General features: G+C 44.4%; 2 protein-coding genes across 2 annotated transcripts in view; both read right to left on the reverse strand.

Annotated features, from left to right (window-relative positions):
* Positions 1–187: 187 nt before the first annotated feature.
* LOC115805951 (thiosulfate:glutathione sulfurtransferase-like) lies at positions 188–2,521 on the reverse strand. Its single transcript, XM_030766661.1, has 4 exons — positions 2,456–2,521; positions 1,453–1,578; positions 696–858; positions 188–370 (listed from the first exon to the last, which is right to left on the reverse strand). The coding sequence occupies exons 1-4, from the start codon at positions 2,466–2,468 to the stop codon at positions 316–318; spliced, it is 357 nt and encodes a 118-aa protein (XP_030622521.1). The 5' UTR covers positions 2,469–2,521; the 3' UTR covers positions 188–315.
* Positions 2,522–4,464: 1,943 nt separating this feature from the next.
* Positions 4,465–27,571, reverse strand: part of tenm2a (teneurin transmembrane protein 2a) — a 121,334-nt gene continuing 98,227 nt past the window's right edge. Inside the window, exons 12-29 of the mRNA XM_030765576.1 lie at positions 27,465–27,571; positions 21,602–21,748; positions 20,558–20,768; positions 20,108–20,227; positions 19,263–19,524; positions 17,780–18,047; positions 16,037–16,180; positions 14,984–15,233; positions 14,797–14,817; positions 14,461–14,690; positions 12,768–12,922; positions 11,540–12,429; positions 10,702–10,877; positions 8,669–8,904; positions 8,110–8,406; positions 5,964–7,581; positions 5,337–5,467; positions 4,465–5,202 (exon numbers count right to left, since the gene is read on the reverse strand). The exon at positions 27,465–27,571 is cut by the window's right edge and continues 79 nt beyond it. Of these exons, the coding sequence (XP_030621436.1) occupies positions 4,465–5,202; positions 5,337–5,467; positions 5,964–7,581; positions 8,110–8,406; positions 8,669–8,904; positions 10,702–10,877; positions 11,540–12,429; positions 12,768–12,922; positions 14,461–14,690; positions 14,797–14,817; positions 14,984–15,233; positions 16,037–16,180; positions 17,780–18,047; positions 19,263–19,524; positions 20,108–20,227; positions 20,558–20,768; positions 21,602–21,748; positions 27,465–27,571 (6,001 nt within the window). The remainder of the gene's footprint in view (positions 5,203–5,336; positions 5,468–5,963; positions 7,582–8,109; positions 8,407–8,668; positions 8,905–10,701; positions 10,878–11,539; positions 12,430–12,767; positions 12,923–14,460; positions 14,691–14,796; positions 14,818–14,983; positions 15,234–16,036; positions 16,181–17,779; positions 18,048–19,262; positions 19,525–20,107; positions 20,228–20,557; positions 20,769–21,601; positions 21,749–27,464) is intronic.

Here is a 27,571-nt window from a genome sequence, read left to right on the forward strand (position 1 = left end):
ACGTAAAGCGGTTACGATCAATTACGATATAAAGCGCAGATTCAAGAGCCAGGGTCAGGACTGCTCCTTCAGCTCAGTGTCAAAAAGATAAAAAAAAAACATGTGAGAAACATGTATAAACAAATAAAAATGAAAATTGACAAAACAAGCAAAATCCACGTGTTTCTATATACATTTTCAGTTTATTCAAAATGTTGAATAATAAAGAACAAAAATCGCACAACAGTGTTTGATGGTATAGTGACATCGTGGATTATAAAAATGATTTAAAAAATAGCTTAAACTGTGGTTTCAACTGAACTGGAGGTGGGATACTTATTTCCCCTCCTTCTCTGACCATTCCTTGTAGCCTCCAGCATAGTTCCGTGCTCTGAAACATTAATAACAACACAGTATTTGACACATTTTACCAACACAAGGCAACGAAAAAGCTAGAGTGTATTTAAATCTTCGTAAATCCATGTGGTATTCCCATCCAGTTAGCTTCACAAGGAAGGCTCCCGATAATTGACTTCAAAAGCTACTGTAAAACGTAAGAATCATAGTTGAGAGGTTTAACATTAATTAAGTAATCCCATATTACTTGTTTTTTTTTTTTTCTCTTTTTTTTCACTAACTACTGTTGCAAAATCATCTTGTTCTCCATGGGTTTTAACAGTGCTAAATGATGGGTTTATTATGATTAACCTTCTTACTTTTGGAAGCCCATGTTTCTGGCCTTTTCTGTAGCAGCTGCCCCTCTTCTGCCCATTTGGCAATGGAAGATAACATCAGGGGATTCTAGGGGGGGTTTGGGCACGCCAAACTTAGCTTGAAACGCAGCTGGGTCCAAAGACAGCTCACTCTCGACACTGTCCACTGCAACATGGGGATTGAAACTTTTTTTTGTTTGTTTGTTTAAATAGACTCACGCAGACAACAACAACACATATTCAAAACATTGTATCTGTTATGCATAGTATCTCATATTCATTAATGACACAGTAACACAGGCATAATTACAGTGATACATCTCATGGAGGGAGAGTCATGCAGCGTAGAGTGTTGTAATCAGAGCTCATCACTGTATTTTCTTAATGTCATTTCCACACTCTAGACTACTGGAGTTACAGTTTAGCAGTGTCCATGAATAAGGGTCCTGCTGTGGGCTTTCATGGAATTATTCCCAGTATAATCTGAAGTAATTACCTGCTGTACTAATGTAGAAAGGATTTGCTTATGAACACAATGTGAAACAGTGAGAGGGGAGACAAGGGAGGTAATAAATTGACAGTACTTTTTTTTTTATTGCTGGATGGCCCAGCATATTGAACAGGAATGCATTTTGTTTTTTTGTTCCTATTGGGCAACCCATGTCTTATACATTAAGTTCATTTATGTGGCTGATGGAGAAAGCCATCTCTCTGATAAAAACCCATTTGGTGCTGCTACTCTTTGGAATGTCTAACTCACAGGGAATGTGGACAGATCCCGGGATGTGCCCGCGGTCCACTTCATCTTTGGAGCGCACGTCCACTAGCAGGAACTCTGAGCCCTTGGCCAGGAGAGATTTCAGATCACCGTAGGAAATCTGCTTATCTGAGGAGGAACGAGAAGGAGTATTTCTAGCATATTAAAATCTTCATATCATAATACACATAACCACAGACAACACATTCAGTGGCACCTAAAGAGTGGACCCACTAGAGACAAGACAACCATGGAAACCACGTGGATAAACACGCAAAGACGTTTGTAGCATACTGGGCAACAGCGTTGAATAAGTAGCAACTGTACCGTTTTAATTTATGTGTTGAAAAACAAAACATAAAGTAACAGTTCAGTCAATCAATGATTCTGAAGTTTTTTGTAAGGCATATAATCCGCACTGCCTGTTTTAACATGAGGAATACCAACAGTGTTAAAAAAAAAAAAAAGCCAAGTCATGGTTACATCGAAAAATACAGACACTACCAATAACATTAACAGGTCACTTATTAATACTCACAATATTACTTGCCCACTTATATACAACTACAATGTTAACGGTATGTTATTGAAATGCTAACTGAGTGTTAATTGTGTCATATTGGCACTTTCGTTCCTGCCCTAACTGTTAGTGGCGTGCTGAAAAATTTTCCCTTCCTGGCAAGCTTAAACTGACCTAACCTAACCTAGCCATAATAATATACATATCCGTCAATTAAATTACACAGTAACACGCGCGACTGTGATCTCTGTCGGAAAATGCTGTTGAGTTGTTCTGAAACGAACATACAACAGTTAACCAACAAAGTAAAGGAAGTTATTCCAGTCACGGAAAACACCTGAGGCGGAACAGGGAAAACAACATATAATCACATATTCGTGCCCATGTACGATCGCTACTGAATAATACAAACGCATTATATTCCTGTGTTGTAATACTAAAAGCATTCAGTGGCTGAGACCAAAAACTCAAGAAAACAATATTAACCTGGAGATGACATGTTGTTGAAGTGGTGCGCGAGGTGAAGCTGTCAAGCCGGCGAGTTGGCAAACTACTTCCTTGTACGCCCTACCTTAGAGAAAGCTTGCTGTTGGTCATGACGTATGAAGTAGGCGTTGCTGTGGACAGGACCCAATAGTACGACTTTTGGAGCTCTCAAACACAGTTCAACATAAAAGTAATCGCTTGTCACATTGATTTCTTTTCAGAGTAATAACCTATATCGCATTCACCGTTTTTAGAACATTAACCATGTAAATAGTTGACCACGTGATAGTTACCCTTGATTCATGCTCTTGATTCCCTCATTACAGATTTGGATCTGTAAAACAGACTATAGATTTAATGAAGACGATTCACACTCACGTGAAGTAAACAATTATTTTTTTTATTGATAAGGTCTCAGAAGAGTCTCGCTTGAGTAAGTGTAGGAAAGCATCCCTCAATACTGACTTGGTACATCATGACATCCATATGTGAGTCTCTTCACAGTGGAAAGAATCAATTTCTACGGGTTTTGGGTTCTAGAACAGCAACTTTTCTGCATTAAAAACAAAGCAAAACAAAACAAAACAAAAAAAACCTAAACAAACCGAACATCAAACTGGAGACCAGTATTGTTGATCTGAGATATTAGAGTGTCACAAAATGCTAGAGTTGTAATATCAGCTATATGTTTGCACATAACAAGCCACCTCCTGTTAGAAATATAAAACTTGATATTATGAACAATATTCTACTGTGCTGCATAAAGGTAAATCTATACACTGTACATACAGAGATATATTTTGAAAAAACAAGTTTCACAGTTTTAAACTTTATTTAAAGTATAAACCATTTTTAAAACACTTTACATAAATTATTTTATCTGTGACTAAAATTTTGCTTGTGAACAAATTAAAATTAATATAAAAACTTAATGAACATTTCTTACATATTTTACAAAAGAAAATAAACTCAACCACCAATGTTCATCTTCATCTCTAAAAGTGGTGACCCCTTCATGATTGTCTTAAGTACTACGAATAATAAATAAATTAAAAAGCACAAAATAAAATAAATAGTTTCTGATTCTAGTAACATTTTATATGGATAGTGTGAAGGTTTGCTTTTCTGATATTTCTGTACAGAAGTGCCCAGGTGAGTCTCACAATTCTACTGCGACTGAGACATAGAAAACTATCGCATCTAATGCACACCCTGAACATCAGTGTAATCTGATACAGCTTACTTCCTCTTTTTCATTGCCGTATGTTGAAACAAAACTATTGTTTGACATTAATTTACGTAAATATAGCCATAGCTTTCTTTTTCACCTTTAAAAACTTTTTTTTTCTTTTTTTTTTTATTTCTTAAATGAACTGGGAAAAGCAGTTTGTTATTTTTTTGTTTTTCTTTTTCCGGGGACGGATTTGCCAGGGTGGTAACAGTTCTGTCATGGGGAATGTGAGGCCTGAGACTTGGGATTCCTCCTCCTCTGTGTTGTAATTGGTCTTTTCTGACTTGGTGACCTGGCCTCCAAAGCAGCTCTTGCAAATGTTCAATGTCTGTTGCAACCCAGATCACACGTTCGAGCACGTGCCTGACGTTGACATCCTCTTGGTAAACCCAAAAAATATGGGTGAAAATATCTATTCTTTTTTAAAAAGGGGATTTTTCATATTTGAGCAACCGCTGTTGTTTGTTCATTGTTATTATTGTTATTTTCAAAGTTTATCAGTGCTTTTTTTTTTTTCAAGTCTTTTTGCTGAAAAACAAAGAAATGTTTATTTCAAATTTTCATTTTTTGCCGGTGGCAGTATTAATAATGTTCTCGAAGAGTGTTCCACTTTTCAAAAGTCCCTGCAGCGTTCAGTAGGTTACCCCATGTATTCTCCCGTGGGTCGTGGAGATTTGGGAAAGGAAAGAACAGGGACGGATAGCTCAGATTCAGGGAGAAAAGAGAGAGAGAGAGAGGGAGAGAGAGAGAGAGAAAGGGGGTGCGTCCGTTGTTCTTGTTACCTCTTCCCCATCTCATTCTGTCGTAGAAATTGGATGTTGGTACTGCTGTCGGCCAGTTCGGGGTACTGCTCTACAGGTAGAATGTAGTACCCGTCGTAACCCTGCACTTTCCCTGCGGAGAGGAGCTGCTGCCTCTCGCCCTCGGTCCACAAACGACTGCCCTCCTTGCCGTCCCGCGCTCGCTGCTGCTCCCGTGCCCAGGCGCCTGACAACGCCCGTTGCCGTGCCAGCTCCAGCAGGCGGGCGCGCTCCTCGTCTAAAACGTCCGACGCTAACCCGTAGCGCACGCTGAGGGACAGCGAAGGCACCCGGAATTCCACGGTGACCCCACGTCGCGAGCGTCCGCTCACCGTCACATTGATGCCAGTCTCCAGCGCCTTGCGCCCGTTGGTGAGACCCAGCGCCAAGAGGTCACTGTCAGGCGAACCAATCTTGACAAAGAAGTGGCAGTCACGGCCTTCCTGGGTGTAATGTGTGCCTTCCAGATAAATGGCATTATTAAGAACCAGGGCTACCTTCCGACTGTCATCACTGGCCATGCTAGAGACCCCAGTAACCACACGGCCCTCCTTCACTGCCAGCATCACCCCACGTCCAATAATGGGAGCACTGGTGCCGAACCAATGTCCCGGTTTATCTCGTTTGTTTCGACGCTCCTTATCAAGCAGCCTTCCTTCTAAAGCCATGAAGGCCTGGTTATGCCTCTCTGCAGCCTGCTGAACACCAGTTATCAGCTGCACAGAGAAGATGAAGACCAAGGATTAGAGCTCAATGTTTGGATGAATGTAAATTATTAGTAGGATATTATTAGCGCCTGCTAATGAATGAATTGAAACTTGTTCTTTGTGATTTTTCAGTGGGAACTCACCTGCCCATTTTCACACTCCTGGCTTGCCAGTAATTCATAGGGAGGATCCACAAAGTAAATTGTGTGTTTGGGGAATCCTGGGATGATGTTACTGAGCTGAAAGCCAAACATCACCAGCCAGCTCTTCACATCTGCAGAAAAACATATTAATAAGATGGGGAATAACTGTCATCGTTTCAGATCTTAGTTACACAGTCTCACCCTCAAAGTCTTTGCTTATTGAAGTAATGTTTGTTTTCCATGTGGAGAGAGAATTGAGAAGTGGAGAAGTGGAGGGGCTGTAGTCTGCATTGTCTTTAGATCAAAAAGACTATTTTATTATCCCATAACTATGCGATTGTAGCGAATTGGTTTTATCTGTTGGGGACAGAATAGTCTAGCCTGCTATTATTAGACTAAAAAAAAAAAAAACTCTTTGACTGACTGCAAGCAATCTATTTCCATGATTACCAGGATAGATACACACACTAAAGCTAGGAGAAATGAGTATCTTAATCATTTTCACTCTCAAAAAATTAGCAAAGCAAAACCACCAGTCTCATTTCAAATTTGCATCAAAAGCTTATTGTTATCAGTACATTTACAGGCAGTAACTGTGAAGCGTTGAGCGAATTTATTGAAATTTACCAGTGACGTAGTTCTTGACGTCCAACATGTCACTGAGGGGGTTGTTGTTCTTAAACATGTAGAGATTGAATGGTGCCAAGTCCTTGCTAATCTTCTGCCAGAGGGTGTAGTCAGGCGAGGTCCATCGAGCGGCTAAGACGTCATAGTCTCTCTGCGTGAAGTGCACCAACTTTGTCAGGGAGTCATAGAGGCCTCCATGGAAACCAATGACCAGCTGAAACTCAGGATTGGAGTCATGATACACCTCACCGTAGGCCGTGTACTGGACCTGTTTGATCATCTGCCCGTTGCTGCTGAAGACAGCAAGCGGCGTTCCCGTGTTATCTGAGGCGATGTAGTACTCTTCTCCGCTGCTCACTTCCATGGCGAAGAGGTGACCCTGCAGGTCATAGTAAAGCGATGTGATGTCGGAGCTGGAGTGATTGAAGATGTGCGTGACTCTTGTGGGGTTGTTCAGGTCTGCATAGAAGAACTGGAGATGCTGACCAAGGCTGTTTTTGGTCGAGACTCTTCGGCCGAGTCCATCGTACCTGTACTGAACGCTCCATCCTCCAGCTACGCGGCTATAAGCACGCACCAGCTGTCCCTTAGAGTTGTAGTCGAAGATGTCGGAGCCACGCTGGCTGAGGTAGCCATCTTCGTCCAGGCGATACTGCACATCACCCAGGCGAGTGATGCGATCTCGCAGGTCGTAGCGGAGCGGCATCAGACGGGCACTGTTGCCAGGGTTCAGCAGGTGCAGGTTTCCGTTCAGGTCATAACTGTAACGCCAAGTGGACCAATCATTGACCTTAACACCACTGAGCTGTCCATCACCATCGTACTCATAGCGGTACTGCGTGGTGTTAGCGTATGGGCCGATCTTAAGCTCCCTTTTGATTACACGACCCATATTGTCATATTGAACCGTCATCCAGTACATGAGGGATCGGAAAATCTCGTACTGGACCTCCTTGATACGGCCGTGAGCGTCAAAGTGTTTACTTAGTGTCATCACGGCCGTGGTGATGATCTGGTTGATGTCGTAATAGATGACGCCAAACTTGCCAAAGTGTTCTATTTTGCCAGAGATCTCGTCGTAGCGGTACAGGTCCACGGGTAGCGGTGTCTCACTGATCACAGGCTTCATGCTGGCGAGACGGAAGCTGTTGTCGTGGTAGGTGTAGTCAAAGCGGGCATTGACCATGCCCTCTTCGGAGAAGCGATAGATCTGCTTGTCAATCAGCGGGCCCATCTTTCGGTATCGGATAGTGCAGGAGAAACCTCCACTCTGTAGGTTGACCATCTTAAGCACTCCGGCCGTCTCGTCGTAGCCGAAAGTGACGGCCGTGCTGTCATACAGCACCTCGGACAGCTTGGCCAGTTTGCCGTACTTGTAGAGTACCCGCCGGCCCGTGCCCAGGAAGTAGGTGGCCTGCGGACGACCATCCTCGCTGAAGTCGTAGATGATGGAGGCATTGCTTTCGGGGGGGTTGTAGGTGTTGCGAATGTAGCCAATGGAAACGTGAGTAAACATGGTGTGACGAGCCACGCTGGGCATGGTGACGGCAGTGATGCGACCAGACGCATCGAACTCAAAGATGTACTGTCGCTGACTCTGCAGGAGCAGTACCATAGACTACAGAGAAAAAGGACGAATACCATTACCATTTTTCTCATCATTGTCATCATCATCATCATCATCATCATCATCATCATCATCACCACCATCATGAAGAACTACCACACAAACTCAGTGAAGTAATCCAACTGATATTGCTACTTAAAAAAAATCACCCTTTATTTTAGAGTATGCCTTTAAGCAGTTGCTGCTTTTGAAGTATTGACATAATTAACATGTGGGTGTAAATTTTTATGTTCTTTTTGAAACATGTGCTGGCAAAAGGGAGATGCTGTGTTATAAATGTTGTTATATTCATTTTTTCTTAATGTACAGCAACTAAAACTGAAAGCCCCCAAAACCCATTTTGACATTTCATATTTTCTGCACCGTTTCCCTCAGCAGCCTGCTCCCATTATTCTTGAAGTGTCACAAGAGTGAAAATTTACATTTGAGTTGAATTTTCCAAAAAAAAAAAAAGTCTTTAATTGTTTAACTGTGTAACTGTTCAACTCAGAGTTGAATCAGGGAGGATCAGTGACTCACCTTGTCTAAGTAGCTATAGCTCCAGACCTTCCCGTCAACAAAGGAACGGGAGAGGATACGACCGAGAGGGTCAAATTCGGTCCTCTCACTCATACTGCCGCGGTGCAGACCGACCAGTTGTCCCGTGGTGGAATAAGACACATTCACCACCGCCAGGCTGCTGCTGGGCTGCCAGATCGCCGGCCGGCCCTGGGCGTCGTACGTGATCCGCAGGGTAAACTTCCTGTGGTCGTCATAGATCTTCTCCGTCCTTGTGTTCCTGTCGAAATCGATGGATAGAAGGTTCCGTCCGTGCGCCTGAGGGAGCAAAACAAACACAAAACAGTCACCATGGAAAACCTATTAATGCTCTCGACTTGTTTTGTATATGATGAGTGTTGAACATTTGTGGCCTTTTCTTTAAGTCTGGCTTGCCTTTTTTTTTTTTTTTTACTCTAAAATATAGAGAACTTGTTATGTGGAGGCTACAGAGAAACTCCCATTTTAAGTGTGGGGTAAAAAAACAGAGCACCATATCACCATACAACAGTGGTAAACAAGATGACTTTAGATCACCCACCCGGAGTTTTCTGCCAAACACAGTGATCTTTCCCTTCGTAAGCTCTTTTCGCAGACGCCACTCTATGGAGTTGAGTCCATTGTCTGTGGGGAGGGTGATGTTCCGTCGACCAATTGTAGGGCTCACTGATCCAGCAAGGATGTGAGGCTCAGTGTGGTAGCTGATGCCCATTCCGTTCGCATACATCACTCGCAATGTGCCATTGTTACAAAGCTGATAGCTGTTCCGCACTTGGTCTGCAGGGGGCAATAGGTCACAAAGAGGGAGAGAGGGTTGCAGAGATATTGAGAGACAAAACGCAGTATACCTTTCAGGCTGTGAAAACAAGCTAAAACACACCAAAGTGGTTTGATTTGTTTTAACACCTCATCAAAGCAAAGCAAGTCCTTTTTTTTTTCCCTGTCAGCTTTCTATCAGGGCTTGTCGCTATTGAACAAACAGTGTGATTGAGGATAATGACACAAATACTTTGCTTCTCAAAATATCCGGCGACTGAGCTAAAAACCTTTCAAGCTCATTGTTTCAAAATGGCCTAAGATCACACCCTGCTTTTGAAGGTCTACAATGAAAGACTTGCAATCTATCCAAAAAAAAAATTTGTAATAAAGCTCCAGGAACAGTTCAACAGCCTCTCAAATGGACCAAGTGCATTATTTCAGTTGACAGGGCGGATGCTTTTAAAGGCGCGTCGCAGCATTTTGTTTTATCTGCTCCATCTCTCTCTGTGAGCTAATGTGAGCGAGGGGAGCGGGGCTGGCTTTTAAGAGTGCACTGATTCAGCACTGAACACAACAGGGGATGGAGATCTAAATGACTCAGTTTGAAGTAGCCAAATAGCTTTTCCATTTTACTGGCCTCCCCGGACTGAATTCTCTATAAATCTTCAAACTTTTCTCCCCCTCATCTCCCCCCGCCCCCCACCCATCTGCCCCCCCCCCCCCCCCCCCCCCCCCCCCCGCCTCCACCTCTTCTGGCTCCTCTGACATGTAGTTGCACAGAAGTCTGAATTTATTTTCTGTCTCGCTAGCCGTGGGGGAGGGGGGTCAGGGGAGAAAGACCAATCAGTCTTGTGCTTCCCCTGTTTCTCTGTTAAACAGGTGAAATAAGCTGTGGGAACCCGGGGCTGGTTTGGCTCTGGGAGACTGGGAGACAGTGAAGATTTAGTGGAGTGAAGGTAATGAATTTCACTCCAATAACATTCATCATACAGGCCGACAGACCAAGAGTTACCCGTGAGGCAGGGAGCAGAGAGACTGTGACTCTATGGCTCCAAGCACACACTCATTGACTCTCTCTCTCTCTCTCTTTCTTTCTCACACACACAGACACACACTCATGAACATGGGTGAGAGAAAAAGACAGTGTCAGCAACTTTTACTGAGTTTGTGTCTGTGTCGATCAAGTCTCCGTGCTTTGAGACAGAATAGACTGTGAAAGTCACTAGAGCTTAAGTCTGAGTCCTAACTGTCGGCTGCTCCGGTTTAAATCTGAGTCCAACTCACAGACACTAAAGCTGTCAAAATTAGACGTATAAAATACGAAAATGACACAATAAAGAATTCTTTAGATCAAGTGCATGTGTCTGTGAAAGTCGCTGGCCAGGTGGGAAGAGGATGTTGATGTTGTAGGTGAGACAAGGAAACGGTTAGGAAAGAAACATATTGATTCAATGCTTCTTCAGTCTTACACAAGTCAGAATAGACTACAGAACAGTCGCAGAGACCAAGTTCAAGTAACAAGCCCATCATTTCCCAATCTGTGTCATAGAAATTCAAGTCAAAGTCAGGGTCAATTTGGCAGTCAGAGACCTGAGCACCACAAAAATAGCATTATTAAGACTGAGCCAGCGTTAATGAAATATGTGTGTGTGTGTGTGTGTGTGTGGGTTTGTGCATGAATGTATACATTCATGTCAGATTTTGGGCATGTTTATTAATTCTCTTTTTTAATGGGCGTAAGCCTGTTTAAAATAGTGACCATTTCAGTGCTGGTTAAGAGTACAGCAGTCTTCGCTCTTGACTGTTGTTGCCTACCTTGCACGACGGTGTAGGAGGCCTCCACAGACGACAGGTTTGTGATGACGGTGACGTCATCGTCTCGGTTGGAGCTCTCAATGTCAATATTGATGGAGCGTTCGATCTCGCGGTGGAGGCTGGTCACCATTCCCGTCGGGTAGGTCACGTTTGTGAGTCGGCCTTCGCTGTCGTACCTGCGGACATCACACAGGTTTTTACAGGTGTGTCACAATTAACATGAAAACTCATCTGGTAGAAACAAGAATGACTGAAGAGAAAGAGAGGAAAAAAAAAAAGATCCATGTGATTGTTCAGTCACATTTACGTGTATTCACTGAGCAAACGTCAAGCTGTCTTTTACTCTCACACACTCTTACTTTATCTATCAATCTCTGTGTGATTTAACTCAGAAACCAAAACAGACGGGTAGGTTAGAGTGTAGGTGTATTCGTGTTCATGGATGAGACAGTTGCTTTCTGTTAGGCATGTGCTTGTAACGTGGATGTGGAGTTAGCATGCTGAGATCAGTACATCAGCAGACACCTCCCATGGGGATGGGTTACTAACTCTACATGGGCACAGTGGAGTTCCTGACTATTTCACCGTTTCTCACTCTTTCTCGCTTTTTTTTTCTATTTCATTTTGTCTCCTGAGTATTAACGAGGGAATGTGTTTAAAGACTGTCACAGATCTGTCATAGAAAGTGATCTCTGTGCCAGTGCTGTGGAGTGATGGGGGAATACTGGTCCCTGTGGAGCCATACAGGAGGACAGAAAGAGAGAGAGCGAGAGATAGATGGAGAAGAGCACGCAGTACCATTTCGAGCCAGCAGATGGCGACAGCTGTACATACTTACTCATAGAACGTGGTCCAGCCTGTTTCGTCTGCCTTGAAGGCCAGCAGGCCTGTGTTTCCTGTGTATCCCAGAAGCACTATCTCCTGGTTGAGGGCAGAGACGGAGCGAAGGCTGCCGGTAGGGTTCAGCCCCAGGGTAACCACCTGATTCTCCGGGAGCAAGACCAGCCTTAGCAGCCCCGCGCCCCCCTGGCCAGTCCCATCCCTCCGCACCTTAAGAGTGTTGTTGCAGTTGTCTACCACGGTGGCCAGCTGGCCATCTGGGCCATAGCTGAAATTGTAGAGGGGCAGACCAGTAACAAGGCTTATTGTCTGCAGGTGTAACCCTTCCTCACTGAATACGTACAACTCCTGCTCTTGGGGGGAGGCGATCTCGTAGTGGCCCATTGCCGAGGGCCCCGGACGGTTGCTGCGGACGGCCCGGATGCGGATGTTGTTGAGGTCGGCGACGAAGAGGGTGCCGTCGGGCGAGACGGCCAGAGACGTGGGCGAGTTGAGGCTGGCGTCGGTGGCGTAACCCTCGTCTCCGGCGAAACAGTTGCAGTTCACGTCGTTCTTGCAGTCGCATTCCGAGGCGGCGCCCGCCAGCAGCGAGATCTCTCCGTTGGTGCTGACCTGCCGTACGCGGTTAATCTTCTTCTCGTCGGTCTCGGCGATGTAGAGCACGCCGGTGTGTGAGATGGCGATAGCCGTGGCGCTCTCCAGGGCTGAGTGGATGGCCAGTTTGCTGAGGGAGTAATCGATGCCAGGCACCTGGCAGTGCATGGGACGACCGGCGATGATGCTGACCTGGTGGTTCTCTGTGATGCGTAGGATGACATTGTTCTCCAGCACGTACAGAGAATTATCCATTGGGTTCACGGCCAGGTCTGTGGGCCACTCAAGACGCACCTGGGAGCAAGACGAGTGAGGGAGAAAAAAATAAACATTGATATTTTAGATAAGATTTCCCCAAGGAGCCAGACAACATAGAGAAAAATTCAGCTTTGTATTTAAAGGCCTTCTTAACGTTTGCTCTGAACAAGCCCTTGAGAATATTGACGGTATGGAGATATTTAAAGGCCTTAGCCGTGTGTTCTAAACGATTTTATGGGAATGGATGAGAGTCGGTTTTCTTGCGTTTGTTTTCAGAGTGTCTGTATCTCCTTTCTCTGCTCTGTTTTCAGCCTGTCGATCTGAAGATCCGAAGATCGACAGGATCAGACTCCGGTAACGCTGTGGAGACCGACCTGGCTGACGTCCATGCTCGTGTCGCAGCTGAGGGGTCGTATAGCCGTGAGGTCGTTCGCTCCCAGCAGTGTGGAGATGATTCCGTTCTGGTCCACCTTCCGGATCATGGTCGCGTCCACAAAATACATCAGCCCATTCTTATCCACCGCAATACCTGACAGAGAGAGAGAGAGAGAGAGAGAGAGAGAGAGAGAGGTCATTTAAAATATTTGTAAAAAAATCACTCCACTTTCCATATTGTAACTTATTCTAGCCTTCAGGTTTAACTCCTATACTAAGAACAAAGACACAATAATACATTTTTTTTCCTCTACTGGACTTTCCCCTGAAATTTTCCATCATCTCCTGCTCTTTCTGGGTTTTTTTTCTCTTCCCTTTCCATCTACTCCAATTTCCACACATCTCTCTCCACCTTGTCTTGCCTGTCTGTAACATGAAAAATAATAGCTGTCAATCATGTGTCATCTTCATCTCAGCCCCATCAATCTTTCCTGTCTGCGGTAGTGTGCTTTTTCTAAAAGCACACAGAAACACCGGGATGCTAACAAACACGCGGACCCGTGTAGACGTGTGATGTAGAGAGGTGAAAAGCTGTACGTCGAGAACACAGTTTCCCAACACAGAAGCAAAGAGGACGGTGAAACAGATGGAGACAGAGACAGAGAGAGAGAGAGAGAAGGGGAAAGACAGGGCATGCTAGACTGAGCTCTGTCTACCTCTGTAAACTCGTCTGGGAGTCAGAATATCAAGGCCATGTTGTCTGGCACCTTTCAGCTCTCTCCATGGGCACAGACTCAACACCACAGAGAGAAAAATGTGACGGTGTGACATTTTTGACAGTTTGGTGTCAGACCGCAAGGCTTTTTTTAAACTAACTTTTTTTTTTTTTTGACTCTAAGGATTTTTTTTTTTTTTTTACTTTAAGTTGTATATAATCATTTTATCTTTTAATTTGTATAGTCTTTTCATTTCTTGTTCCTTCTGGTTCTGTCCTGCTTTCGTTTTTTCCCAGTTTGTGATGGAAAATGAACGTATGAAATAATTTCACGACACATTTATTCACGCAAGCCAGGAAGAATATTTACAAAATGCGCGGCGTCAGATTTCCCAGTGCCGAGCTGTAATATGCCCGTGTGTAACGGTCTTATTCTTTCTTGCCATGCGTTAGAATGTTCTGGTTTGAAAGTCTCTTTGCTTTAGTTAAAGCGGAGCTCCTGGTTATAAACCTTACTGTATGTCAGGAGATCTATTAAGCCTACGACTGTATTAACTCAAATGGAAGAGCGAGAGAGAGAGAGAGAGAGAGTGTGTGAAAGAGAGAGACCCTCAGACAAGTGGCTCAGAATCCCAACAGTATGTTAGAAAATTAATTAATAGCTTAAGGTTGAATGTTCTCTTTGATTGTGGAAGCTGCTGCAGGATAAGACTCCTTTTATCCATGTTAGGTGTCACTATTACACACGAGAATGAGAGAAAGCGAGAGAGAGAGAGAGAGAGAGAGAGAGAGAGAGAGAGAAAGAGAGAGAGAGAGAGAGAGCGCATGTTCCCCTCACAGCCAGGTTTCTAAGCGTTACATTAGTGTGAGTGAAGAGAGTGCGGGGATTCTGCCGGCGTCTGCGCTGAAGAGCGTGGTTAAACCGAGAGAGAGAGAGAGGGGGGAATTAATCCGGAAGATTCTCCGCGGCGGCTCACCTTTGGGGCTCATGAGGGTGGCCTCCACGGCTTTCCCGCCGTCTCCGCAGCGCTCGTCGAAGGGCAGGCACTGCTCCCCTGTCCCTGCCACCACCTCGGCGTTATCAGCCAATAGCCTTCCGCCTGTCAGCGAGCGCACGCGGTAGATCCGTCTGGAGTTGGTGTCGGAGATGTACAAAGCACCAGACACCGGGTCCACGGCCAGAAAATACTTATGCGTTGGGTTGTTGCTGGAGAAAAAAAAGGATATTAAGAGACTAGGGGGTCAATACTGCGATGACATAGGTGTATATCGTAGCTTTAATATCAGTTCATAAACATGTGGTATTTGCTCACCTGTGTCGAAAGTCTTTGTTTCTTTTGGTGCATAAAAGAGACGAAATGGGAAAATTAGAGTGTCAGTTGAAATGTAGATACAGGGAAGAAACGCCTGTGTGTATTTATGTTCCACTGCCCCCCCCGCCCCCCCCCCCCAAAGGCCCCCGCCCCCGCCCCCATCTCCGTCGCCCCAGGGCCACCGTACCTGAGCTCCAGGATGCGTGTGGTGTTGAGTGAGGGGTAAACTCTTCTCACGAAGTTCAGGTCGCCCACGTAAAGGCTTCCGTCGACGCCCGCCGCCAACGCCACCGGCGCCAGGAGCTTGTTCCCGTCCGCCAGGCCGTTACAGCTGGGGCACGAGATGCTGCGGCGACGCCCGTTTCCCATGATGCTCGTGATGACGGGCGGCTGCTGGGACACGAAGACGTTCTCTCCGTTGCCCTTGTGGAGGATGCCTGGTTTCCGAGAGGGAGGAGACGCCGGGGGCGGGGGTGGCAGGGTGGTAAAAAAAAACAAAAAACATTTTAAAAAAGCTATTTTCAGTAAAGGCGGTTTATAAGAGACGTTTACGAGCCTCTGTTTTTTTTAACTGCTACAAGCACACTGCGGGGATAACACACTGCTTTATTGATTAGCTCGACAGCCATCTCCACAAAAAGCAGCCTCTTTTCAGATTGCATCAGCTCTATATAACGCAGTGGGTTTTTTTTTTTTTTTACAGGCTGTCTCAGGTCAATGACCTTCCTGACCTAGCCGTGGGCACACGCGGTTTCTGCCGGTTTGATTCTCGTTAAAAATCCTCTCTGCTTTTTCATAAATCAAAGTCAATGTCGTGTCTACATTTCAAGTGACCAGAGCGATGAAACTCTAAGGTATCTATATATAGAAAAAAATCTATATGACATCATATTAGTAAATGAAATTAGATACACTTGACTGCCCTGAAAGGAAAAACCAAATAAGGTATGTGGGGTAATCGGGATATTGGACGCCTGTGATTATGGACTCTGATGTCTTCTGTTTCCAGTATGAATAACTCTACTGTACTGTTTTCTGTAGATGTAGAGACAATTTTAGCTTGTACGGATTTCGATTACCAGTTCCTTGATGGAATTTGTTTAATAAAACAAACAAACAAATGGAACAAAAGAACAAATCAATATTGTACACTGTCATTATGTTGTACACAAGTTCAATGTGTTTACTAGTCAGGGTGCTTTGCTGTAGATGTGGTTTTGTGTGTAGCGTGTGTCCTTACCGCTGCGCAGGTTTAGGATATGGTGCTTATCCAGTGACCAGCCTCCGAGGTTAGAGGGATCCAGCTCGTAACCCTGCAAGACTGCGGTTCTCTTCTCCCATAGAATCAAACTGGGACAAGACTCATACTCATAACCAACAGACACTACAGCAGAGAGAGAGAGAGAGAGAGAGAGAGGGAGATGCTGACTGTGGTAATTGTATTATACCAAACACATCAAAAGCGCATTTAGTTAATCTCAAGACAAGGCTCATATAACTAATAATTAATTTATGTCAACTGAAGTGGATCCAATGGGAATTCTAACAGCCTGTGGAGAATGGGAATGTTATATCTGAGTTGCAAACTAATGTTTAAAAGACAAAAACATTTAATCCAAATTTTTATGTTCAAAACCATTTCTGAGTATCCCCGTACTAAATTCTCAAAACAAGTGAAATTAACCACAAAAAAAAGGGGGAAAAAAAGGGAATAATCTTTTCCTCTCTGTCGAGCCTTTGGAGAAGTATGATCTAATGAATGCTGGTTTCCTCTTAGCAGCAGTTTGGAATGAATTCACAGGGCCCGAAGAGACAGCTGGGTAATGCGTGAAAAGATAATCAGCTCAGTATGGACCTGACTTGTTTTGCGTCTTCAGAGACAGAGAGAGAGAGAGAGAGAGAGAGAGAGAGAGAGAGAGTCTTTCCTCAGAGACGCTGTGTCTGAGTGCCGGAGCTCTGGTGTGCCCAAAAACGTGTTCCATCATGAGTTTTCAGCAGACCAATAGGAAACGAGAACATTCTCCAATCAAGTCTCATTTACAAAAATCACACAGCGTTGTTGTTGTTGTTGTTTTCTCTCCTCCTTTTCTCTACTAATGGATAGCTCCCCCAAAATTAGACTTGTGGAATTTTCAACTTTTCAGTCTTTCATAGGTCTTATTAACCCTCGACAAGTTTGATTGATGTGCTGTCCCTTTTGGAGGAAAAACATACCCCGCCCCCCCCCATGCCCCCACACTATCCCAATCAAAGGGTGGTACTAGCCTTTAGGGGGGCCTGCAACACTCCAGTGATTAGTTATTCGACTTAATACTGACCTGGGCTGAGGGAGAGGGAGGTACTGAGGAACAAAGAAAGTGAGAGAGACAGAGCGTAAGTGAGAGAGAGAGAGAGAGCAAGAGAGAGCGAAAGAGAGAGAGAGAGAGGGTGATAAATGGGGTTAAGTGGGACTGAGGGTCTGGCCGATCCTATGCTAACACCCTGTTTTCACACATGCCCAGATGAGTGACAGAGTGCTAATCTCAGCGTGTTTTCCAGTGGAGGCATGCTCGCCATCCTTACCTGCCTGGAACCACTCCCCACACTCAGCCGCTGACAGGAGCTCTGAGCCTGAACGAAGCCTAATAGCGCTATGGGTCCCTGGGACCCGCGTTCACACGGGTGAGCGCTAATCCTCTCTGACGTGTAATAAACTCTCACTGCGCGCAGAGCTGGGCAGCCAAGTATTACGAGCCCCGAGAAGAGCTTTTAACCACGCTCTTTTAAGTGATCCTCATTTTATCCCATTATCTATTCAAGACTGTTTCATCTCAGCTAACGGCAGCATATTCCTAGACGGCTGGAGGCGATGGTTGTGTTTGGGTCTGTGTGTGGTTATAACGAGTAGAGAGAAACATTTGAAGGACGCAAAGTCACAAAACATCAATGTACTTGTAGCTGTGTTCGGAAAACTCCTCTATCTAACTATGAATAGGTGACTCACCCACAGCCTCTGAGAGCCCGTAGACGCGCTGGCCATACGCATCCGTTTTGTCCCAGATGAAGGTGTAGGCCAGGTTTGGCGAGGAATGGAACCATTTTTGGAAAAGATGCCCCTCCACAGCCACCATCAGGTGCACCTTGACCAGGCTGAGAGGAACCACGGCCTGGGTCATGGTGATCTTCAGCAGAGAGCGGTAGCCTGGCGTCCGCGAGCTTAGGTGACACAGCTTCAGACTGGTGCCTGGGATCTCTATCTGCTCATGAAGAACCTAAAGAGGAGAGAGAGGGAAAGAGAGAGAGAGAGAGAGAGAGAGAGAGAGAGAGAGAGAGAGAGAAAGAGAGAGAGAAAGACTTGACTTCTCAAAACCCTTTAACTGCATAAAACCAATTGCATAAAACTTTAAAAGGTGCGAAAACAAATAGGTCAAAGACACAAACAAACAGAATCCTAATGATTGGGTGGAGAGAGAGAGAGGGAGAAAGAGAGAGAGAGAGAGAGAGAGAAAGAGAGAGAGAAATCTGAGCTGACTATTACTCTAAAAAAAAAAAACAAGGACGCTCTCTGATTTATGAAGATGAACCGAAGACAAAGCTCTTTCAATAAAGCTGCAAACGAGTGAGAGCGCGTAATGAAAGAAAAAAAAAAGAGAGAGAGAGATAGCGCTTAAGGCGGAAGAGTGAAAAATAAGGGGAATCAAATCTGAATAGAAGTCGAAACTGAAGAAAACTGAGAAAATTAGTTAGGATGGGAATGACTGGGTGGAAGTGAGAATCCAATCAGATTTGAAACTAAGTCAGTTACTAAAAAAAAAAAAAAGAAAAAAAAGAAAAAAAAAAAAAACCCTACTCATAATGCCCAGAGACGTTGAGAGAAGGGAGTAGCTGTCCTCAAATGAGAGATGTGAGAATGAAATGAGGTAGAGAAAAGAGGCAAAATTGAAGCGGAAGCAAAATTGAAGAGGGGAAGAAGAGAGATGGAGTAAGTGGGGAACGGATCAAATAAAAGGTGAAGTAAATTAGGTTTTCGGCGCTCGGAAATTTTTTAGGGGCGAATTTGTGAGTCGGCGCGTGGGGGTCAAACCGAGCGGCGTCTTTGGCTCGGAGTCCAGCTGGAGCTCGCGAGTTTGATTCACAGCTGAACTGAGAACCGGCTGGTTATTGCGCCGGAGCCGGGAAACAATAAATCGTAAAGAGGGAATAAAGTGAATGAAGGACGCGAGCGAAGGGAAAATGTGGGATGACTACAACGAGCTGACTCTGGTGTTGTTTAAAAACGAAAGGAGAAAGTTGATGAGTTTTCCTCCTTTGATGAAGGCTTCTTCCTTTCTCTCCTCTCATTCTCACATCTCTCATTTGAAGACTGCATCAAGTCCCTGGGCATTCAGCAAGATTTCTTTTCTTTTTTGTAACTGACATAGTTTCACATCTGACTGGATTCCCAGTCCCCCCCCCCCCCTCCAAATCACTCGGATTTTATCGTTTACCTGCGTTTCGGGAATGATTGACCTTTCTCCAGGTCTGGAGCTGAAGAAGGAGGAAAGGGGCGAGGCCACCACCACGGGGTCGGGCCGGACAAAGCCGCTCAGGTCGCAGCCCGGGATGGTGTTCTCCTCTGTTTTTAAGACCAGTGTGTCCATGGCATAGAAACTGTTCCATGGCAACCACACAGTGCGTTCCTGACTCAGAAACGGAGCGCGCTCAAAGTGCAGAGTGAGAGACGCCCCTCCGTTAGCAATAAGGTCAAAGCTGAAGGTCAGAGCAGAGTAAGCAGACAGAGACAGACAGAAAAAAAAGAGAGTCAATCAGGATAAAAAGACACAGAGACATAAAGATAGTTAGGGAGAAGGAGAAGGAGGGGGGGAGGAGAGAGAGAGAGAGAGAGAGAGAGAGAGAGAAAGAGAGAGAGAGAAAACATGCGGGATGATTGAAAATAAATATCTACTCCTGCTGGGCGTTATTATTGATAGCGCTATTAAATCCTGAATGCTTTTACCATTTGAAACATCATTTTTCTTGGAGGAATAATTTATTGTTTTGATATATTACAGTCATTTCAGTTTGGAGGCTGCACGTTTTTATGGCTCCAAGTGAATCTAATGAAGATTTGTTCAGTTTATTATCTTTCGGTTTACATAAGCAGCCAAAAAAGCTCAAGTAAGCAAACAAGTCATGAGACATTACTGCAGAAGTAATTCCAGCAAATCTGATTGGTTGAAAATAGTGGGGAGAGATTTGGCAATTGGCTAAAAGTGAGAGCAGTGTTCTAAAAAACGAAAAAAGAGAAAAAAAACCCCCCAAAAACATCCATTTGCGTTGTTAGAGCACTCACGTTCCGTCCTGGCGAGTGAGGGTATAGCCGTAGTGAGGGTATTTGACGAAGGACACGTTCACCCCCACCAGGGGAGTCCCGTCTGTGGTCAGCACCTGTCCGCGGATCAGCGAGGCCAGACTGAAAGACAGAAACAGCAAATCGATACCTCTGTAATCAATCAACTAACCATTAGGTCTGTCGTTCATCTAAACCTGCAATTAATCAGCTGGCATTCTGTAAATCAATCAGCATCGGGTTTGGTCATTCCAGATTCGGGAGACAGTTAATTGTTCAAAATAGCAGCAGCAGCAGCACAGCCAATGAGATCGTTTACTCCCAGTAATTAGACGATTTACCGAAGCATACTGTACAGACCCAAGCCTTGAACCCTTGAGGATTCAGGGCAAAAACTGTCCCCCTGCTTAACACACCATCGCTAAGTGATGGATAGAGTAGAAGAATGTTCACCTGGCATTGAAGGGGTTATCTCCAGGGATAATATGAGTGCTGTCTCTGCCCACCAACATCTTGACGCGTTCGTAGAAGGAACGGACCTTCTGCCCGGGCAGCTGGCTCTGCTGGATGACCTGGAGCGGGTCGCGTGAACCTCGGCACAACGGGCTGTTCTGACACGGGCTCTGGATACAACAGTCTGGATCCATACAGTCTGTCAGGCCGTCTGGAGGAAGAGGTGCCAACAAAGAAACTCCTTTATTTTTCTTTTCTCTCCTTTTTGAATGTTCAACAGTTCTCTTTATGTTTTAAAAGCATCTGGGTCCTAAAAACCATTGTTCTGGTTTGCTCGATTGTTTTGGTTGGCTTGTAGATGTTGTTCTGGTGGTTGGAGTGTAAAAAGAAAAAAAAAAAGAAAAAAGAATTGATCTGTCACGAAGCACTGGAATGAGAAAGTGCATGGGGTATCACCCATTTGTCAAGATGATTTGTTCTCTGTGTGTGCAAGCCTGCTCCACTAACTGCTCTGTGCCAGTAAGATCATTCCAAACGACATTCATACTCGTCCAGAAATTCCAGAAACTTCTAGAAAGTTCTTTGCTGTTCTTGCACAAATATTATAGAGCTAACGTTCCGCGAACTTCTTCCAAAATTCTTTGCCTGAAAGAAAACATGCCTAACTACAAAGCACTATAACTTATACTAGGTCATTTAACAGGTAAGTAATTGAAGATTTATTGACATGCAATTGGTATCGTATTAATTGGTAACACTTAGCCATATGACTTCAAAACATCCATACGTGAACTGACTGGTAAAAACCAGTTTGACTGTAATTCAGAGTACAGCACTCTTAAATAGTTACCAGTGACATAAGATAACCTATGGTGATCACAAACATTCTTTTACAGATGTAATTTTCTATACAATGAGACATACAGATATTGGCCTTTTTTCTGTTGCATGTAGTATGATAAAACCTTCCAAGACTTTGCCACATTGGTTTTTAGTTGAATGAGGGTGTGGTTTTGTTTTTCGTTTTTTTTATTTTTTATTTACCTCCTTCGTTGTCCTTGTTGTCTGCGCATGACGTCTCCATGGCGACACTGCAGCCAGTTCCCCTCCAGCCCGTCTTGCATTCACAATGCCAGCTGTTCTGACCCATGGTACACTGGCCATTTCCGTTACACAGGTTGGGACATCCATCTGCAGGAAGAGAGGGATGACAGGGGAGAAAGAGGGATGGGGAACGAGCGAAGAGAGAGACGGGGCATTGTAAGAGACACAAATACGAAAAACAAACACGCGCACACACGCGCACACACACACGCACACATACAGAAACCTCTCACAAACTCATACTTGCTGAGTGATGGTATGATGAAATAGTCACAGGTGGAAAAAAGAAAAATTCTTCAATGCACTATTGATTGCAAACCAAATCAGCTGGCTTTCAGAGGGGGCAATTTTAGTTCACATTTTACACACTGAATTGATACACGCTGAAGTGGGCTGGGAAGGTTCTTACGGTGAGTGGTAAATAGATTGATCTGGATTCATTCAAAGCAGGGAGTATTTGATAAAGGGCATATATACAAGTTCCCACTTGGTTAATTTAGAGCAGATAATTTGATTGTGATGGTCTGAGCACAGTGTTCTCCCAGGTGCCAATGTGATTAGGGGAGACTGAAGACTCTGGATGACATTAGGAAACCTGTATACGGCTAGGTGTGTGTGTGTGTGTGTGTGTGTGTATGATAGATAAAGAGATGGAGAGAAAGAGAGAGAGAGAGAAAGAAACTGGTGTGGATCATACACAGTATGGGTTAGAAAGAGAAGGAATGTGTTTACTCCACAGGATGAAATGTTGTCTTCAAAAATATAAATTGGCATGAAGGTTTTTTTGTTTTTGTTGTTTGTTTGTGTGTTTGTATAAGGGTGTTCTCAATAAAGAAATAACAATAAAGATTCATGAGACTATGACAATGGCCTTGTGGAGACGGAAGGGAGGAGGACCTCTGACTAGCAGCCAAATTCACAGAAGCATGAAAAGGGTGAGATCCATATTCCTCTGGCTTCAATAGTCCATAATTAAAGACCCGAGAGAGATGACCTGGCATTTCACAGTCGCTGGGAAATTTCTGTGTAAATAAAACTAGACAGCGTAAACCGCTCAGTACCAATTACATAAAAACTCAACCCGTCCAGCTACACAAAAACCTGATATCTCTGCTCCAAAAGACACCCCCCCCCCAATCCCGCCCCGATAAAATTCAAACTCCGACTCAGCCGTCAGCGTCAATAGGGTAGGCTGTTGGTTGCCATAGAGATGTGGCCTTTTTTTCTGAGGACCGACCCCCTTGTCCTCTACTATGTAGCTAAACCGTTTTGAAGTGGATGACGGGGCACCGATGACATTTGAAATGATTTGTGATCTGTAGACTGACTGACAGACGAACCAGGGGACTGTGAAGGCCTGGAATGTTCCGAGGCCCATTCAAGCGTCGTGAATTAAACCAAACATCACTTTAATTATTGTAATTCTGGATGTCTTGGGGTCCTCCAGATGCCACATTAACAGCCTGGTCTGCATCGATTGTCACGGAATATTGAACAGAGGGAAAAAAGTCAGTTAGCAATGATTTCCTTTGAAATGGAGTTGCCATTTTGAGCAGCCAAATGCTTATGAAGCTGCAGAAGAGCTAAATCTATACTGCTCATTGATCTCCTTTTATGGGTGGGAGTAAGCATGGCCCCTACTTCTGTGTCAAAGGCAAGTCGATGCCCTGCACACTAACTAGAATAAAGTGGGATTTCACAAACTATTAAGCCATCTCTCCAATGTAATTCTCTTTAACCCTATTATAATCTCCTTAAAAAGGAGCAGAAATTACCCTAGGTCACGGGTCGACACACACGGTAGAGTAGAAAAGACAGAGAGAGAGAGAGAGATAGAGAGAGAAGGACAAAATAAAGAAAGAATAGAAAAAAGTAACAGGGTTGGAGACAAAGTGGAGGATTAGAGAGGGAGAGACATATGCCTGGAAAGAAAGAAAGAAAGAAAGAAAGAAAGAAAGAAGTGGTGGTTTAGCCCAGCATACAACAAAACTGAGAGAGACAGAGAGAGAGAGAGAGAGAGAGAGAGAGAGAAAGAGAGCGTTGGTATCTTATTCCAGATGCTAGAGTCGACTGGCGCGTAGCTCTCTCCCCTTTAAAAAGTCATAAAAATAAAGGTTAGATTCATAAATCCTAAAAACTATCCTTAGGACGGAACCGATAAAAATCAAAGAGTGACAAATCCGCCGTAAAACCCTTCTCTATTTGTGTCATCCTTCGCTTCACTGTTCTATGTGCCGCTTCAAAGTCAAATCAATTCCAGAAGTTTCCATCACACCAACAGAAAGGGTACAGGAGTATTTCTACAGGTATCTTGAGACTTTAGCCGATGTAAAGAATGACTACAATGACTACTGACTGGGGAAAAGTAACCTTGATGGGGGAAAAAAATAGCTTTCCATCCAAAAGGTACTGAAAAGTAACACTTTCCCAACAATTCCCAGCAAAGTGTCTTCTCCGTCATTAGTTCTACCGTGTCAATTTCCCCAGGAGCACAAACTATCCACTTTAAATGTCATCTGAGACTTTGCAATGGAACCTGTGTGTATCTGAGGACGTGTGGCGTTTCGAAGCATCATTGCTAAAACTGACATGTCGCTTTTTTTTTTCCCCACACGGTGCATGGCGCTCCACGGCTCTGCTAATTCATTCTGTCTCTGTGGTTACTTGAGTCCCGTAGGTTTAAACCCCATTATCCCTGCTTTGCCTGCCACCGCATACATACTGTCTCCATTTTTAGCCAGTTAAAAAGACACAGATCCTATCATTAGTATTCATGGTGAGTAAGCGAATGTGTGCCCGTATGTGCGCACAGACACACACCCATGCGCAGACACATAGACAAAGTCATTCTGCAAACTCCCACAGCACTGCACCCTGCCTGCCAGCACATATGCAGATACAAAAAGAAAGAAAGAAAGAAAGAAAGACTGCTATTTTTCGCCTACACCATTCTGAACCATCTCATGAAATTTACCAATTACTTCAGGATCGCAACTCTCTTCCATTTGTTTTACTTTGTGTTACTTAGAGCGGTTAACTTAACGGTAAGTCACGACCTCAGCCAACTTCCGATCTTTTCTCTCGCCTCCAGTTTTGTGTGTACATCCTCTGTAATTTTGCTGCTGAGTTCAGAGACAAGAGTAGGACTTTATATGGGTAACAAAAAATAATAATACTACCTCTAATAAAAAAAAAAAATGCCGACAGATTTTGTTGTCTTGAGCCGTAAGCAGAGAGATCTCTGCTACAGCTTCAGAGGCACTGCTAACAGCAGGCGGGCCCTGATGACTTGGAGCTGGATTATTCCGGGTTGAGCGAAACGTGTAGCCCATTAAAACAGCTCTCTTTCTTTTTTCTTGTGTAAATCAGATCCGCAGGGAAAGAGTGCCGCACCTCTTAATTCTCTCCCAGAACAACGGCGGCCAGGATCTTTTCATCCTTACTCCGACTTTAAAGAAAGACGTCAGCACAGTTGAAAGAGTTGAAAAGAGGTAAACCCTCTTCTGCCCCAGCCCAAACGAACGGCCGCGCTATCTCCGCTCGCACTCGTCTCCGGCTCCTAAGCGTTTCTCTCGTTAACATGTGGGGATTCGGTGAGCTCTGCAGAGCACATAGACGCGGGCTAAAGTGAAATATCCCAGTGGGCTTTAGCCTTGGTTTTGATGTAGGTTTGGTTAAGACATATCGCCACTTTCTGAACCTGGGGAAAAGCCGCAAAATCTCAGACAGTGCAACAGTCGGTTTAATGTACACTCGTAAGCTACGGTCCGCTAATTGAAATAATTCAACAAAGCAGCATTAGAATCCGAGAAAGAAAGATAGAAAGAGCGAGTGTGAGAGAGAGAGAGAGAGAGCGAGAGAGTATACGAGAGTGATCCAAGGCTCATTCTTAACACAGAAACATGACAGTGAAACACAGCACTAGGCACTAGTGACCTCCTCTATGCGTTATACTACTCATCACAACATCTTGACTACAGACACACTGTAAGGAAGCACACAGTCTCTAAGCAGCCAAGCTTTCTGGGTGTGTCCAAGCTACCCAGACTAAATGCAGCTAATTCTAAACACAATACGACGAGGTACAATACCTTTATCAATTATTTCCATATAGTCTGCATTTGGGAGAGCACGCAGAGAGAGGAATAAGACTGAGTCAGTTTATGCAAGTGAGAGCAATGATACAGAAATTATATATGAGCTAATCTATATGCTATGTATTAACACTGCCTATGGTGTTTGCAAGGGCTGTTTTTCTTGTCAGGTGAAATAAAAATGGAAACGGCCGTGCTGTTTTTCTCTGGGTCGCTGATGGGATTTGAGAAAGCAATTTTAGACAGGGTAAGATGACAAAAGGAAGACAGACTCCGTGTTTCAGCGCGCTCTGGGGAAAAATCAAAGACATGAGATGCTGTGTCTGGAGCACCTCAGACGAAATGTGTGTGTGTGTGTGTGTGTGTCATTTCTGCCAGTTAAAGAGTGACACACACACACACACATACACACATATCCACACACAGTTGCTCGCGTGCACACACATACATGCATATACACACCACACACACTGTGCACACACACGCGTAACACTGTGTTTGTCAGAAAGGTACAGAGAAGTGACTGTGTAACGCTAAACTCTGTCTTTTTTTTTTTTTTCTTTTCATCTCTGCTCTCCTTTAGTCAAGACCTTTTATTTCACAGCAGCCCACACATCTGCCGGTGCTGTCTTTACTGTGATCAAACACCTTCTGCTCTGCTTTCTAATTCCCTCCAATTCTTCCCCCTCTCTTTCTTTCTCTCTCTCTCTCTCTCTCACCCCCACACTCCATCTCTCCTTCACAACTCCACCATTCCCACTGACCCCGCTGCTACCTAACTCCTCCTCGTCTCAGTTTAACACTTTTCTCTTTCTCTCTCTCTCTCTCTCTCTCTCTCTCTCTCTTTTCATCCCCCTTACAAAACTGTACCTCTTTCATTTTGACAAACTCAGATCTCCCTGAGTGACCCCACTGAGGTCTGCTGGGTATGCCGTCAAAGCTGAAAGAGCTCTCAGGTCTGCTCTTTTCCTTATCACTATTACCGGAACTTTCTCCACAAGACGGATACTTTAATGTAGGTACAGCAGTATGTGTGTGTGTGTGTGTCAGTCAGGCCCCATCTTGCAAAAGATGACGACACACAGGATACTCAAAGAGACTTCGAAAAGAGAAATTATTTTAAATCATTAATACCTACACTAGATGTACTGCATTTTAATTTATTTAATTAATTTTTTTTGGACTTTGCCTTACCTACTTTGCCTTACCTACTTAAATAACTTTTTGATATTTATAAGTCCAGGTGTTTTTTAGCAATCTGACTACGGTATGGGGTGTTTTGGGGGAGGCGTGGCTTTGGGATTGTATGAAAGAGAAACGGTAGGTTCAGTGTGTTCTCTTTGGACTTCAGTGATTGGTTGATGTGGGGTGAAGAGTATGGTTCCTATTTATGAATTACCTGTAGCATGAAATACTCTAATGTTCCACTGATGCATTAAGCCTTTGCAGGGGGCTGATTGGTCAAGTCCTGTTATATTGAAAAATCACACATAATCTGCATAAATAGGAAAGAGCTGCTTTCTCTTTTTCAAAACGAGACGGACTCTGAAGTAACACTGTATTGAAATACTGGAGTCTTCAGTCTAAAGGCAGTTTGTCAATACCATTCTTGCTCACAGTTTCCTGTCTAACACGGGGTTTCGCGGGCACCCTAGGTTAAGAGGTCGGTGAAAGGTCACCGTCTGGGTCGTAGGTCAGCGTTTGCCTACCGATGGTGCAGTGCTCGCCGTTCCAGCCCTGCTGGCACTCGCACTTTCCGTCCTTGCAGGTTCCGTGTTTGACACACAGCGGGTTACACACACGCTGATCGCACGCG

Source organism: Chanos chanos, chromosome 2 (genome assembly GCF_902362185.1).
Source record: "Chanos chanos chromosome 2, fChaCha1.1, whole genome shotgun sequence".
Classification (NCBI taxonomy): Eukaryota; Metazoa; Chordata; class Actinopteri; order Gonorynchiformes; family Chanidae; genus Chanos; species Chanos chanos.